Source organism: Mastomys coucha, unplaced genomic scaffold, assembly GCF_008632895.1.
Source record: "Mastomys coucha isolate ucsf_1 unplaced genomic scaffold, UCSF_Mcou_1 pScaffold2, whole genome shotgun sequence".
Classification (NCBI taxonomy): Eukaryota; Metazoa; Chordata; class Mammalia; order Rodentia; family Muridae; genus Mastomys; species Mastomys coucha.
The window spans coordinates 12,366,335-12,381,943 of record NW_022196902.1 but is presented as its reverse complement, the minus strand read 5'-3'; the positions used below and the strand labels follow the sequence as shown (position 1 = coordinate 12,381,943).

Genomic DNA, 15,609 nt, shown 5'->3' with positions numbered 1-15,609 from the left:
AAAGAGAGAGAGAGAGAGAGAGAGAGAGAGAGAGAGAGAGAGAGAGAAGCAAACACTTTTAAGAACTTTATACTTAACTGGCACATCTAGTATCCTTTGTCATGCCCATGACTGGATAAATCATGCTGTATAAGAAGCTGATCATGTGATCACTGACCCTGCTTCACTCAAAATAACATAGGTAGGTGAGCAAGGGTCTCTTGGACCCTGAAAGAACATCTCCCAGGCTGCAGGCTCAGCAGGTCCTGGGTTCTCATTTTAACTGATGACTTACATTGACATTTACAGGTCGCATTTCCCACAGCTAGAAACAGACTAAGATGCACAATTTAAAATGTTAAAGTAATGTAAAATGTAAAATGTAAAATCCTCACTGTAGGTATGAAGGCTCACCTTAGTACCTGTGGCCACCTTGGAAGCAGGAAGGAATGGGATGCTGTGGTTCGAACCCTGCTTCACCTAACACAAATATGCTGACTGCCACATGTCATGGCAGGAGGAGGTGCATGAGAAAGCATTCTTTGCTAAAAAAGTTTTGGAGACCAAGAGCCCTTTAAGGCCCGCCCTCCCTGGTTGCCAGCAAGAGTCCCACTGCAAACACATGCATCTGCTTTGCACTGCCAGAGACTAGGACGTGTAATCGACTCCCAACGTTTCGTTCCAAACTGTTTTAAAGACAGTAAATTTTGCTAGAAACATCTTTAATGTCTCAACATTACAAACATCTCTTGCTAAAAATAAGGCAAGTGTAAAGTTATAAAAAAAGGCATGCATGGTTGCTTGGAAACCTCTTTTTATTTAATTTCTGTTAAGCTGGGTTGAGCTGAACTTGCCTGAGTCTCAAAGACAGTGGATACTCAGTCAGCACTGGCTGCTCTTCCCCCTTTCCCCAGGACTGCAAGCCATCCATCATTGCCAGAGCTGCTGGTCACCGACCACAGACAAAAACGCCCACTGATCACCCACTGTTCTCTCTGGTTTACAAATACCCGAAAGCAGGGCGACCATCCTAACTTCTCTTCTGCTGTAAAAAAAATCCTGGCATAAACCACCTAGGTGAGAAAGGGTTTACCTTAGTCCACCATTCTAAGTTAAAATCCATCACTTCATGGACCAAGCAAGGACCCAAGCCAGGGGGCATGGTGATGCGTACATGGTTGGGTCTTCATACCAATCAAGACAACCTCCTGCAGACCTGCTAAATGGCCAACCTGATCTACCAATTCCTCACTAAGACATTCTTCTGGGAGAGATTCTGGGAGGTTGACAAGTAAAACCAACAACAGGACTTTTATTTTTCTTTTGGCTTCTCCAGGTACTTTTAGGTTGTAGACTTGTGTGTGTGTGTGTGTGTGTGTGTGTGTGTGTGAGAGAGAGAGAGAGAGAGAGAGAGAGAGAGAGAGAGAGACAGACAGACAGAGAGAGAGAAAATGGTGTGTGCTACACATGTAGCTAAAGAAAATATAAAAAACTATGCCGTGATATTAACAGTAGTCCTTTCTAGAAGATATAACTTAAGGGGAAAACATTTTCCAATTTTTCTACACTAAGCAAGTATTTTGGATGTGCATGCAGGTATACGTATGTTCACAAATGTGTATACATGTGTTTCTGCATGTGTATAGGGCCCAAAGGCAAACTACAGGGTTGTTTCCCAGGCACTATGTTTATGTTAAATATTAAATATAAATATATATTATTCATTTATATATGTATATATGTTTTGTTTTTGGTTTTTGTTTTTGTTTTTTCAAGACAGGGTTTCTCTGTATAGTCCTGGAACTCACTTTGTAGACCAGGCTGGCCTTGGATTCAGAAATCCGCCTGCTTCTGTATATATGTGTATACATATACACATATATGTATACTGCCATGCTTCCCACCTTGATGATAATGGATTGAACCTTTGAACCTGTAAGCCAGTCCCAATTAAATGTTTTTCTATATAAGAGTTTCCTTGCACATGGTGTCTCTTCACAGCAATGGAAATCCTAACTAAAACAAGTAGCAAAAGGGCTTTGGTAAGCACTTGAGCTAGGCACAGGCTGTAATCTCAGCACTTGGGATACTGAGGCAGAACAAGACCAATCTCAGCAAGGCGGGGCAGGTATTAATTTATAAATCAGTAAGACTCTACCTTCCCCAATAAAGAAGGGATCGCTACCATGATCATTTGAATTTCAAAAGCAGAACTGGTATCTTGGGAATGAATAGATCAATAGTGTTTGCACTACCTAAGCTAAGACATTCCTATCTTGTGCTTCTGTAAATGTATTCATGTGATGTGCATGTATGCCTGTCTACAGAGAGGGGGCAAGGCTCTTAAGTCATCCTGCTTTTTACCTCTCTTGTCTGGTTAGGTGGTCTGAGTAGCCAGCAATAAGAAAGCCTTTGTCTTGTGAGTTTTAAGGTAACTATGGATACTGATTACCTAAAAGGAGGCCTACTGGGGTAAAAGTCTACATGTTTAAAGGCAGAACACGGGGCCTGTCAATCATCTTATAAACTACTTCTGTGGATACTATGTGTAGTCCTGGCTCATCCTCAAACTGAGAAATCAACCCATGGACATGGTTCTAAATTGCTTCTCTTGTTAAGCCCAGCTTCATGAAAAATCAAAATATCTCCAAGGTTTCTGTTCTCTAAAAATTAATGGGTATATATACTATTTCCATATCATGATGAGAAAGAATACAAACTGGAGGGGGAAGTCTCTTTAGCAGACAAGGGGTGCTGGGTGGTGGTGGCGCACACCTTTAATCCCAGCACTTGGGAACGCCTTTAATCCCAGCACTTGGGAACGCCTTTAATCCCAGCACTTGGGAGGCAGAGGCAGGTAGATTTCTGAGTTCGAGGCCAGCCTGGTCTACAGAGTGAGTTCCACGACAGCCAGAGCTATACAGAGAAACCCTGTCTTGAAAAACAAAAAATAAACAAACAGACAAGGAGCATTATTTGATTATTCAACCTGCAAAGTGAGCAAGGCAACTAGATTTGAGTGAAGTACAGAAGAAGTTTGGGTCAGAGATGTGCCCTCAGTTAGCAGTGATTTCAATGTAATTTAAAACAAGGGGTGCCATAATTTAGGGAAAGGCAATGCACCCTTTCAGAATACCAATAGTTTATAGGAAGAGGAGAAAGAAGCACCAGCAATGGAGAATGATGATGAGGTTCAGCCACAGGACGAGAGCGCAGGAGAGGCCCACACATGGCTGCAACAGGACGAGGCCAGCTTTCAGGCAAGAAATCTCTGAGAACTGGGGAGAACTGAGAGAGTTCTGCTTGGATTTACCTCCATGGGCCTCACTGGCAAGTTTAGTCACAGAGGGTTCAGAGGTCAAGTGGAAGGGCCAATACTAGACTGCCAGGAATAGAAAGCAGAGAAGACCTGGAAATATTGAACTTGCAGCATGGTTTGCTCTGTGATGGCAGAGAGGGAAAAAGCGCAGTGCTAGGTGAGGGGATGTCTGAAGAGCATCAGTTCATGACAGAAGCCACCAGAGGCAAGCAGATATGACTGACAGAAGCCACCAGAGGCAAGCATGTATGACTTATACCAGAGGGGGAGGCTGGGCAGAAAGGACCTATCTGGGCTACCGGCTTTCGATGGATGCTGTCTGTCATTAGGGCTAGGAAGAAGAAAGGGGTATTGGGTGTCCAGGCTCATGTAGGATCTAATCTAGAGTGTTGAGGTTGCTTTCTGTGTTCTGGAGCTCTGCAGGCTGTGAACAACACAGATACCTGGATCACGACTCAGACAGGGGATGCTGGGCTCTCAACTGTGCATCGGGAGCTGGGAAGGATGTGTAGTCACTGGCAGCCTTACTGCCAATGCCTTGCCAAGACTCAGGAAGCCTGCAGCTACAAGGAGCTGGCTGCAGAAACCTGAGGAGGCTGACTGGGCTAGGTCACCTCAGAGGTGTGTCTCTAGAGAATGAGGAGCTACACTGCTAAGTTTTAGAGGTTAATGGAAAAATGTGTGAGTCCCAAATCCTCTAAAGGAAGCTTTATCAGAAGGCCAGGGCTTGGCTGGGGAAAGGGGCAGGTGGCCCCATCTGTGGATGGGACCCAGATTTCCAAGAATCCCCATCTAGAGGAGGAAGGGATGCTAACTCAAAGAAATTAGCTATGCTCTCCCTTGCAGAAGGTGGGAATTTGTTGGATGCAGCAAATCTCAGATTAGAATAGATATTCAGGGGCTGGCAAGATGGCTCAGCGGGTAAGAGCACTGACTGCTCTTCCGAAGGTCCTGAGTTCAGATCCCAGCAACCACATGGTGGCTCACAACCATCCATAATGAGATCTGATGCCCTCTTCTGGTGCGTCTGAAGACAGCTACAGTGAATTACACCGGAGCGAGCGGGGCCCGCAGAGGTTCTGAGTTCAATTCCCAGCAGCCACACACATGATGGCTCATGGCCATCTGTACAGCTACAGTGTACTCATACACATAAAATAAATAAAATAAATCTTAAAAATAAAGAGAATAGATATTCAGGGGTAACCTTCTAGGTTCCCCACACAGACAAGCTAGGGGCAAAGCTCCCCTCTAACACAAAGACTCCTACCCAGTCAGCCTGCCTGTCTCTATTTACTCAAGCCTGGGTAAACAGTCCCCACACCTTAGCTGCTCTACGAGCTGGCTGAGCTTCCTCAAGAGAACAGGAGACCAGGCTGTACTTGCAGGCCATGGGAAGGCCCAGGCATCTTAATGACGAGCAAACACCCAGTCATCCAACATATATGACAGATAGAAGGGCCTCAGTCCCAGTTCCTTCTATACACTGAACATTTGCCACTAACTCCTCTTGTGCTAAATGAATAGCACCATTGAACCAATGACATTAAATAAATAAACAAACCATCTTCCACCCAGAGATGAGAATGATGACTGGCTTCATATCCAGCATGGTAGCTGGAGGCCTCGGGTGAGTATTTACATTAACATTTAAGTAAAAGCCCAGTGCCTCAGCCATAGGCACCATTTTTGAGTGTGAGACAACCACATAGGGCCTGGTGGCTGATGTACTGGATGGTGAAGACAGGACATTTCAGTTATTACAAAATTGTGGACTCAGTGCTAGTGGTGACCATTCCAGATCAAACTCTTCCTGTTCTCTGCCCCTCTTTGCTAACTCTTTAGTACTTGGTGATAAGCCCCTTGGGATCCAATCCTGAACACCTTGTCTAGCTTTGTCCTCTGCACACATGCTAACTACCAGTAGTACTAAGCCACCATGTTCCTGATAGGGGAGTGTCTGTGCTCTACCCAGAAATAGGTATATGACCTATAAAATATACCCAAGGAAAGAGGATAACGAAAGGTTTTCTGTCATCTAGAAACCCCAGTCATGGTCATAGGCATAATGGACTGGAGGCAGAAAGGTCACAGAAACCATCGAAAACAATGAGGTGGTACTTTTGCTCCTGGTTTAGGAGCACATGTATCGTTTTGTTTTTTGAGACAGGGTTTCTCTGTGTAGTCCTGGCTGTCCTGGAACTCACTCTGTAGACCAGGCTGGCCTTGAACTCAGAAATTCACCTGCCTCTGCCTCCCAAGTGCTGGGATTAAAGGCGTGCGCCACCACTACTGCCTGGCTAGCTAATGTATCTTACTTGCTCCTTGGGGATGTAGGGAATGCCCCTTTCTTAGAGGGCAACCTTGTTAAGGAAAGGGGGTAGATTAGGAAGGAATAATCTCTGGGAGGGGAAAACTCAAGAGAATTCAGGAGGGCTGAGGACGTTCTAACAGGAAAACCCGAGGGCCTTGAGGGCCCTGAGGGAAAGAGCAGGGCCTGCAGGCTCTGGGAACAGCCTGACTAAGCAGGTGCTGAGCACAGGCCCGCTGCAGTAAGAACAGTCACAACAGCCTTCAAAGTGCTTGTGTCTGTCGCACCATCTCCTCCAGAGCAGGTGTCTAGGCCCCTCCCCTGGAGAGTAAGTCATTTTTAAGGCCACTCAGTGCACAGGGGAGCCCAGGTCTGACCCCAGCACCTATCCACTGACTCTCTCAACATCTCAAGATCTTATACTAACTTACCTAGAGTTAGACTATAGAGCTAAAGCAGAGTCTACATTCCTGCAGAACTACCCTGAACGCAGAGGAGGAAGCCACAGGAGCCACAGCAGACCAGCAGAGAGAACCTGAAAGCTCATGCTCAGTGAGCAGACTGGGAGTAGAAGCAAGCGCAGTTACGTTCACCGGAAGTCAACGTATGTGGATGGGAAAGGATTCCCACAAATGAAAGCCCGTGGAAGGGACCAAACGATGCCAGCTGGAGAGGCTGAGCACAGCTCCAATACTCCTGCAGGACCTTAGAATAGTCTCAGGACCAGCTCTGGGGAGTAACCAGCACAGAGTGACAGCTAAAATAAGCGTTTGCATGTCCCGTATGAAAAAAAAAAAGAAGGCGGAGGAATCAAAACAGACTTCTGTGCAAAGTAGAGTGCTCAGAAGCTAGGAAGCGCTGCGGGGTCTACCCTGAGGAAGGGAGCTGCCTTCCACATCCCAGGATGCCCGTGGAGAAAGGAGGCAGCACCGTGATCCTGTCTCTCCACAACTCAGAATCATAGAAGGAAAACTGTAGTGCCAGTGACCAGAGAAAGCCTGGTGACCAGGGAGCCTGGTGAATGGGGAGCCTGGTGAACGGGGAGCCTGGTGAACGGGGAGCCTGGTGAATGGGGAGCCTGGTGAAGGGACCTCTACTCTAGGCTGACTGCTGGTGCTAACCTCCTGCTACCATGGACATTAAAGCGCTCACACTCCCACCAAGTACTCATGCACAGCCACGCACCTCTCCTTATTACTCTTTGACATGTTTTAGTTGACTTGAGAGCAAACTCGACTTCTTGCTTATGATTTGCAAAAGCTAACCCAATGAGACAAAACCACAACTCTCTGCCCACTAGAGTACAATGTACTGTCTTAGGATTCCCAAAGAAGGTATACAATAGTGACCCCCAACCCACAAAAAGCCCTAAGTAGCCAACTGGCTCCTAGACTTTATCCAACTGATGACTTAAAAAAAACAGTCACCACCCTGCACGCTGGGAACAATAGTTTGGGTGTCCCTTACAGGCAGAGGCATGTCTGTACAGGAGGGAACTGAGCCAGGCTCACAGCTGCGTAAATCCCCAGCGCCCAGACATCTCCCAGGTAAGCTGTGCTGTGGGTGAGGAGGGGGTGGCCATGAAGAGTATTGCCCTTTGCTAGTTCTCAGGTCAAAGGTAAAACCTAACTCACCATTCGATCCAGTCGAGAGAGCTGTGGGGAAAGAAGAAGCAAACAGTGTGTATCAGCTTTGTTAAACTGGGCAGTACACAAACCCTGAGCGCTTGCTAGGGGTCAACATTGTTGCCTGCTGCTCATCTGCCGATCTTCATCCAAGATAAACACCAAATGCCAAGGACAATCGGATCTTTTACCCCATCTTTCTTTCTGACATAAGTTATGGGATCACTGGCAAAATTCGCCTATAATGTACACTTCCATTTTAATTGTTGCTAGCACCAGACCACCTGTGTTCCTTCCTCCTTTCTTCCATGTTTGGCAACTGTTCAGAAATACAGTCTTTGAGAGGCAGCAGGCATTTTCTACAGCCTCCAATTAAGAGGCTTCATTATCTAGATGTTTGGAAATTTAATAGGTTTGTTACAGCCAGTGGTCCATTAGTGGCAATGTAGAGTTTAGCTCTTTCACCCTGTAACCTTTCTTTCTCAATGCTAGGAAGTCCTTGAGGGCTGTTACAGTAAGTATAACCTATATGCTGGAAGATCATGATGGAGGAGGCCCCAGCATTTGTCAAGCAGACAGTAACATTACTGCCTGATACAGAAGCAAGTGCCTGAAAGCAATATGCTGTTTGCACCAGTTTCCAGTGATGAAGTCAACGGATGCTTACTTATGGAAACAGTTTTCTGTTTAAAAGCTTAAGATTCAGAAACCAACCCACACCCTCTTTGTATAACAACATACCTGAAAGTTTGGGTTGTGTCTTCTTCTTTTTGCTGGAAACTTTTAAAAACTCATCAATAAGCAAGTCATTGGCGCAGGCTCTCTTGTCAGGGTCTGGCTCAAAACACTTCAGTATGAATGCCTTGGCCTCCGCAGACATGGACTCTGGGATCTCTGGGTGAACTTTAAACATCCCCACCTAAAGCAAAATCAGAGGCATGCTGAGGCTCCTAACATTCTCTCCCCTCGCCCCCTCACCTTGCCGCTTTTTCTTTCTCTCCTCTCAGTGTTTCCCAAGGCTTCATGCATGCATCAAGTCCCTTGACACAAGCTGTATACCCAGTCTATCTGGGGCCTTTCTCCAGGTGATCTGAGATGTGCTTTCTGCAGATTGCAGGAAACTTACAGCCTGCTTTCGTAGCTTTAGCAATGATGCAGGAAGGGTAATTAGCTGAAGACATACGCAGTACAGAGTAATAAGACATTCCTCCAAAATCTGAGAACATTTTAGCATACTTTGTGCGCGCGTGCGTGCGCGCGTGCACACACACACACACACACAGATTGTTGAGATCACTGAGCTGCTCAGAATAGCTATAGGCACTGGGCTGGAGTTTCTCCATTTAACGTCACAGAATTCTCTCAGGAACTTAGTGAATTAACTATTGTCCCTCTTATACTCACGAGGAAAATAAGGCTTCAGACAGAAGCATCTTGATTTGTTTTGCTTAAAACCTGTACTCTTTCCCCTACTGCATAATTTGTAAGTACTTGCCCATCTCAAAGCACCAATATTAAGAAATATCTAAAAGCACTTTAAAATTGAAGCATAAAAGCACTTGACAAGTGAGCCCGAGAACCTGATGTTTGGTCCCTGGGACTGAAGGTGGAAGAGACAAGTCCTCTGGTTTTCACATGCATGAGAGTGAGTGTGCAAACACATACTCACGCTCTCTCTCACATGTACTGTACAACTCAATGATATTTTCATGTATTTTTATATACAAGTGTATCCTAATAAATAATAATATATTTATAATAACTATATACCTGTTATGTTAAAAATAATTCTAGGTGTTTTGCATAGATGATCTCTCATATTCCTTAAAAAATTCCTGTGAGAGAAACTGCTTTTCTCCTTATTCTGTACCTACTGATAAGGAGGTTCAATAGTTTGCCCAATGTCCCAAATATCCCAACCCCATTGGAGCCTGAATCAGAACTTGGTCAATCAGTGTTAGAGGCTATGAGATCTAGCCAGAGCCAGTGTCACTTCCCGGGAACAGCAGAGGCTGCCTTCCAGGGCAGGGGGTGTGCTAACCTGCTAGCTGACAATTACTGCATCACGGATAATGAAACAGCATTTTACAGGGAAGCTGTAGAGAATGGAGAGAGAGAAGCTGAGAGACAGACAGACGGGGGGTGGGGTGGGGGGGGTGGGGGGGAGAACCCTGCATCTCATTGTTCCTGCAGGCTTGGTCAGCATTGTGGCTTTTCAGTTTTTGTTTGTTTTTCCAAAAGTGCTGGTGGTGGAGCTTAGAGCTAAGGACAGAACTCAGGGCCTCCTATGTGCACTCTTCATTTTCACGTCAGCTTCTCAGCTTCTCAACAAGTGTGAAGTAGTAGATCACACTTGGTACAAACGTGGACAGTATGTAAGTATCACAGGGCTGCTGGCAAGAAGTCTGCAGAGGAGTGAGGGCTGAGCAACAGGCTGAGGATGACAGTTAGGCTCAGCAGTCCCTGCGCTCCAGAGTAGCCATGAGAGCACTTCCTGGGAGCCGGGCAGCCTGGCTGGGAGCACTGTAGGGTCACTGCCTTGTCCACACCTCTGCTGTCCAAATCTCAGGTCTGTCTATTTCTACATCACTGCCCTCTGCACTGGGGTGGGGTAGGGGTGTGTTCTCACTTGCCAGAATTACTTATGGCAGACTGATAACAGACTGAAAGAGCAGACCTAAGAAAATAAAGTTGCTTTACTTCGGATGGTAATTATACCCTTTATAAGAATGGATTCTTTAGACATTTGCAGTATGGGTGAAAATAATTTAATTTTTAAGTAGATGTAAATGTTTTGTGAATTTTTTGTGTTTGTATGCATGTGCATGTGAATGTATGTGTGTGTTGAGGTGCTATGGATTGAACCAGGGATTCTAGAAAAGTGCTTTGCCGCTGTGACAGATCCCCAGCCCCTCAAAATGATCTTATAATTTTCTTACGTGGAAAACATTCACACCATTTCCCAGAGTTTAGAGTCCTCTGTTATTTACACTGGGCTGTAGGAAGCTCACATGGAATCTCAGTTTAGAAGGAAGAAAACTAAGGCTGAGGCACAGATAGGAACTGCAGGGCTGGGGGGGGGGGGGGGGGGGGGGGGGGGGGGGGAGGTTTTCCTTGCCGGTGACTCAGCATCTCTCCTAACAAACTCTGATATTTATCTATGCACAAAGCACCCATTAGCTATGTGAATCTTCTGTCCCTTTGTGTTTAATATGACGTGTGACCTTGAACATGGCTGCTTGTGGCTCTCCTAGTTCATAAAATGGCGGTTTTCCAGTAGCCATTTCGATGATTGTGCAGCCCAATGACCAAATGTCAGCAGCCTTCCCGTAGCCTCGTGGTCCTTTATCGATTATTTCTGGCGCCATGTACTGAAGGGTACCTGGGAATAATGCAAACATATTTCCACTTTAGAAGGCAAAGAATGGCACCTAATGACCACTTCAAATATTCTATATAAATACAACAATTAAGAAAATATCATTCAGGTCCTGATGTCTCATGTTTCTCTGAGATCCAGCTTTCTTTGCAGTTAATAAAAGTAGAAGCAAAGTGTTCATAATGGATTTTATCACTGAAACAGAACAGTTCATTAGCAGCATCTGGTTATGGGTAGTTTAAGGCTGAAATGCTCCTCTAAAGGATGTCTTTGAGACTTGACCATAGTTGGTCTGTTTTTGCTGTTGTTCAGAACAATAGGAAATACAGTATCTATTTCTGCATCCAGTTCTTCCAGTATATGACAACTCCCTTTATGTGTACTTTTCCAGAGAAAATCTAGTTCATTCACTGATCTCCTTCAAGACATACAGTCCCCAGTTCCTGAGCCTGATATTTGACTCATATAGCGCCATTTTAGAGATCACTATGAGAAATAAGTCTGGACAAAGACGAGTCCCAGTGTCATCAAAGATGGGAGCAGCACAGTGGTTATGAGAAGCTGCAGAATGTAAGGAAGTGAGGGACACGCAACAGCAGTTAGTCAGGAGAAAGCGGTCTACCCATTGCAAAGACAGGAGGCAGCCATAGTCAATAGTGCCCCAACAACAAGCAAACCCAAGAAACTAGGAAGGGGACTCTGATGCTTTCCAAGAAATGCTTAGATGTCTCAGGGGACAGATGTGCCACATTAAACAATACACGCATGCATTCAGATAATCACATGGCACCCATTAGTTGTACAACTCTTCAGGTCCCAAGGGGGAAAGCCCTACAAGCCCAAGCTCTGGCTCAGCAGGGCTTCCTGAGCATGCATGTGAGCCCCAACACACACAAAAAGAACTAGCACCGGGATTCTGAGAGCTGTGATGAAAAATAATTCAAAAACTTCTGGTGCATGTGATTCTGTCTATGAAATACATGCAATTCCTACTGTGGATCTTAGCAAAAGACTTTAATGTAGCAGTTCTCAATCCATGGGTCCTGACCCCTCTCGGAGTCAAACGGTCCTTTCTCAGGGGTCACATATCAGATTCTGCATATCAGGTGTTTACATTATGACTCATAACAGTAGCAAAATTACAGTTATGAAGTGGCAATAAAAATAATTTTATGGTTGGAGGGGTCACCACAACATGCAAAAGTGTGTTAAAGGGTTACCATTTGAGAAGTTTAAGAATAACTGTTTAATGGATTAAAGACAGGTCATGCACCCCGATTAGAGGTAAACCATAAAAGTGGACACAAATAAACTGAGCAGGAGAGAGGAGGTGGTATACAGAGCTAGGTGGTAGAAAGGGTGTGGGATGGTGTAGAGGGGAAATGGAGGGAGTCCTTGGGTTTAGTCCTGGCCTTGAGGAAAGTCTGTGCTCCTGGTGCTGGGTAAGGGAGAGAGAGACAGGGTCTGAAAGACACCTGGCTCCAATGCAGGCCACACCTTGTCAGACAAGGCAAGCCACACCTTGTCAGGCTTTGGCTTTGTTTACTCTGCTCGGAAGCCACGGAGGGCTCTGGTAGACATTTTGGCTGCAATGTTGAGGATGGACAGGAAGGGCAGGAGTAGAAAAAGAGAGGTTATGCGAGGCAGCTGTGACAAAAGAGCTCTGGCACTGGAAGGGTCACAGCCTGTCCCACTTCTGGACTGACGTGCTTCCTCGATGGTTGGACGGCAGCGTGAGAAAGGGCGCCAGTGACAGCCAAAGTCTCGAGTGGCCCTCAGTGGAGATAGAGAAGAGCGTGGGTGGGAGAGGGCTGAGAAGAAGGTAATTAATCCCACTTAGCATGTTAAGTCTAGTTCAAACCTCAGATCTATTACTAAACAGTTTTGTGACCTTGGGCAAGTTATTTAAACTCTTTGAACCTTAATGTTCTCACCATAAACCAGGATAATGATACCTCATGATTAGGGCTTATGTACAAATTTCAGTGTGTATGATGCACTATGCACCCAAGAAAAGTATGCAGCCAGAGCACTAAACGGTGACTACCTCTGCCTCGCCCCTCACCCAAATCACCCCGAGTTGAAATCCAGCCAGGTCTCTCCACTATATTCAACAGAGGTGCTGAGGCATCTTGACCCCTACACAATCAGGACTACAAAGCCCACTGTGTTGAAAGGACCAAGGCCTGCCTGCAAGCCATGGCTCTCAGATCAGCATGAAAGAGCGATGTGAGCTCCTTAGTCATACACTGTACATATCACCTTCATGTGTGGCCCGCGGGGCTCCTTCCCTGCAATGCCTTGTGGATGAAAGACAAATTTTCAACATGAAAAGAAGACATTAAGTAAACATCCTGGCCCAAAACATTGCAGAAGTCGGAATTACTATCTCCCAAGTTCCTGAGTCTGGGCAACATCTAAATCACTGCTTGCCAAGCTGAGGGGAAATGAGAAAAGAAACGCAAACATGGAAGTTGCTAGTAGGTTTGAAGTTATTTTAAAATACATTGTAAATATGGGTAATCCTGTGTCTGAAATACACTGTGTAGAGTGTAGGAGGAAGCACAGATTAGAGGATCTGAGAGACACAAGGATCTCTCCCGCCTCCCTCCTGCCTCTGAGGCCACCAGCACAGATGTAAGCTAGAAAGGAAGATGGACGAAGGTCTGTGGGCCAATGCAGCACAGATGTAAGCTGGAAGGAAAGATGGACGGAGGTCTGCAGGCCAATGTCAAGAGAAAAGGCAGAGAGGAAACCCTGGGCTCCATCACAGACAAACTGCCACAGCCACCGGAGATATATCCCACCTCTTACCACTAATGTCCCCATTTGCAAAATGGAGGCACTTCTGTCTATCACAGGGGATCCAGAAGTGGGGACATCTAGCCATTTTGCTTTACATTGAATCAAAGATTAGTCACTGACTCCTTAATTTTTTTCTTTCTTTTTTTAGTCAATCTCCAAATCTCTGGCCCTGCCCTCCTCCTCTAGTAATAACAGAACCCAACACTCCTGGAGAGTTAGCGCAAGAACATGGAACAGAGACAGACATTTTGCAGGCTCGGTATCTAATGGGCAGTCATCCATCTGTTGGGCTCTATTTTCCTCTTGGCTGTGTTTACCTTTTTGGAAACTGCTGTCTCCACCCTCCCAGGACTTTGCATCAGAGGCAGTTCAGTCACTGCATTGCCTAATTTTTCATCTCCACCTCTTCCGAGTGGATGAGTCACTTCCTCTTTTCTGAATTGAAATCTTAGGGCTATTTATATTGTGGAGTAGGGGAATTGATTCCTGGGAGAAAACAGACTAAGAAGGAGGGAAACTGGAGCCCAGATAGGAAGTGGTTTAAGTATGAGTAAGAATCAGAGAGGCTGGGCCAGGGTATGTTTGTAAAAAGCAGTCTCGTGAGGGTCAGAGTGGCTGTAAGCCAGACAAGGAAAAAAAAAAAAAAAAAAAAGGTCAGGAAACAAAAAGCAAGCACATAGAGTAGAAAGTAGCCTTCAGTGGCTTTCACACAGGCTGAGCCACTCAGAACCTCAAGAAGACAGAAGGGCAAGTCAGACCCTGTACACAGTTTTCCAGTGAGCATCAGGCAATCCCAGCATCAGTGTTCGTGAGAAACCTGACTTAGTTTATCTCTCACCTGATGCTAAGGCTCAGCAATTACATTCTTAATTATCTGAGATCTGTATCATTAGCGAAAATTGTACCTGTAAAGGTTTCGGTACATGGGTTTATGCCAGCAAGCCTCTTGGATGTCCCGAAGTCAGAGATCTTGAGCACACCACTGTAGGTATTAATCAATACATTGTCACCCTAGGGAAAGAATATTCCAATCAAATCGTTATCTTTTCACTAATGCTGTTTGTGGTTGGCTTGAGCCTAATAAAAGTGCCCTTAGAACAAACAATAGCATTCATACTGTGTTCTTCAAGAACCGTTTATCTCAGGAGAAAATTCCTTTCAATACAGAGTTCTTGATGTAATTTTTACTTATATGTCATCAGTTGTTTATAATCTTCTCTTCAGGTCACAGGTCAAACATGGCCCCAAGGGAAAGCTCGCCACAGTTTACAGTTAGCCTGGATTACCTGTGGACAGTATCTATATAAATAACTTCCTTAACTTCCCAGGCACTCTTCTCTGTGCTGTTTCTTACTTTCTATGGATTACTTAGGACATTTAAGTTGGTTTTAGGGTTGTAAGCCATAGCAGGTACATTAGAAAAAAACACCAATAATACACACAGAACACTGCTGCCTGTTTAAAAGACCTTCAAAGCCTGGTCTTTGTTTTGGCTAACACTCTTGAAAAGATATTTAAGAGAAACTAGTCACACAATTGCTCCTGTCCTTCTAGCTTAATCTTTGCTCATTACCATTTGAAATTTTCAGTTCTGGAGGTACTATATTCACCCTTTATCCCTTTGACCATGTGATCTCTGCCCCTAAAGTGATCACAGGATGGGCACCTTAAATCACACATGCTCAGGCATGTGCACCTTCCAGTATGAATATGGGTATGCACGGACAGGCTCCACAAGAAAAGTCTTCTCTTTGTTCAGGCCTGCACCCCTCTGCTTGCTGCTCTAAATAGTGAAATGCCCTTCTCTTCTTATCTCCTGGTTGCACTTTTTGGCTTTGTACTCACCAAAAGGTAAACTCATTTTGTTTGTTTACAAAAGGAACATACTTTAAGAAAGCCAGGCTTGGTCTGGAGAGGTGGCTCAGTGGTTAAGAGCACTGACTGCTCCCAGAGGTCCTGAGTTCAATTCCCAGCTACCATATGGTGGCTCACAACCATCTGTAATGGGATCTGATACCCTCTTCTGGTATGTCTGAAGACAGCTACATTGTACTCATATAAATAAAATAAATCTTTTGTTTGTTTGTTTTTGTTGTTGTGTTTTTTCTAGACAGGGTTTCTCAGTATAGCCCTGGCTGTCCTGGAATTCACTCTGTAGACCAGGCTGGCCTTGAACTCAGAAATCCACCTG

At 45.2% G+C, this 15,609-nt stretch overlaps 1 protein-coding gene across 1 annotated transcript in view; it reads right to left on the bottom strand.

Annotated features, from left to right (window-relative positions):
* Map3k5 (mitogen-activated protein kinase kinase kinase 5) overlaps nt 1-15,609 on the bottom strand; it is a 199,500-nt gene that overhangs the window by 25,864 nt on the left and 158,027 nt on the right. Inside the window, exons 18-21 of the mRNA XM_031380745.1 lie at nt 14,324-14,429; nt 10,459-10,616; nt 7,976-8,153; nt 7,244-7,264 (exon numbers count right to left, since the gene is read on the bottom strand). Coding sequence (XP_031236605.1) covers nt 7,244-7,264; nt 7,976-8,153; nt 10,459-10,616; nt 14,324-14,429 — 463 coding nt within the window. The remainder of the gene's footprint in view (nt 1-7,243; nt 7,265-7,975; nt 8,154-10,458; nt 10,617-14,323; nt 14,430-15,609) is intronic.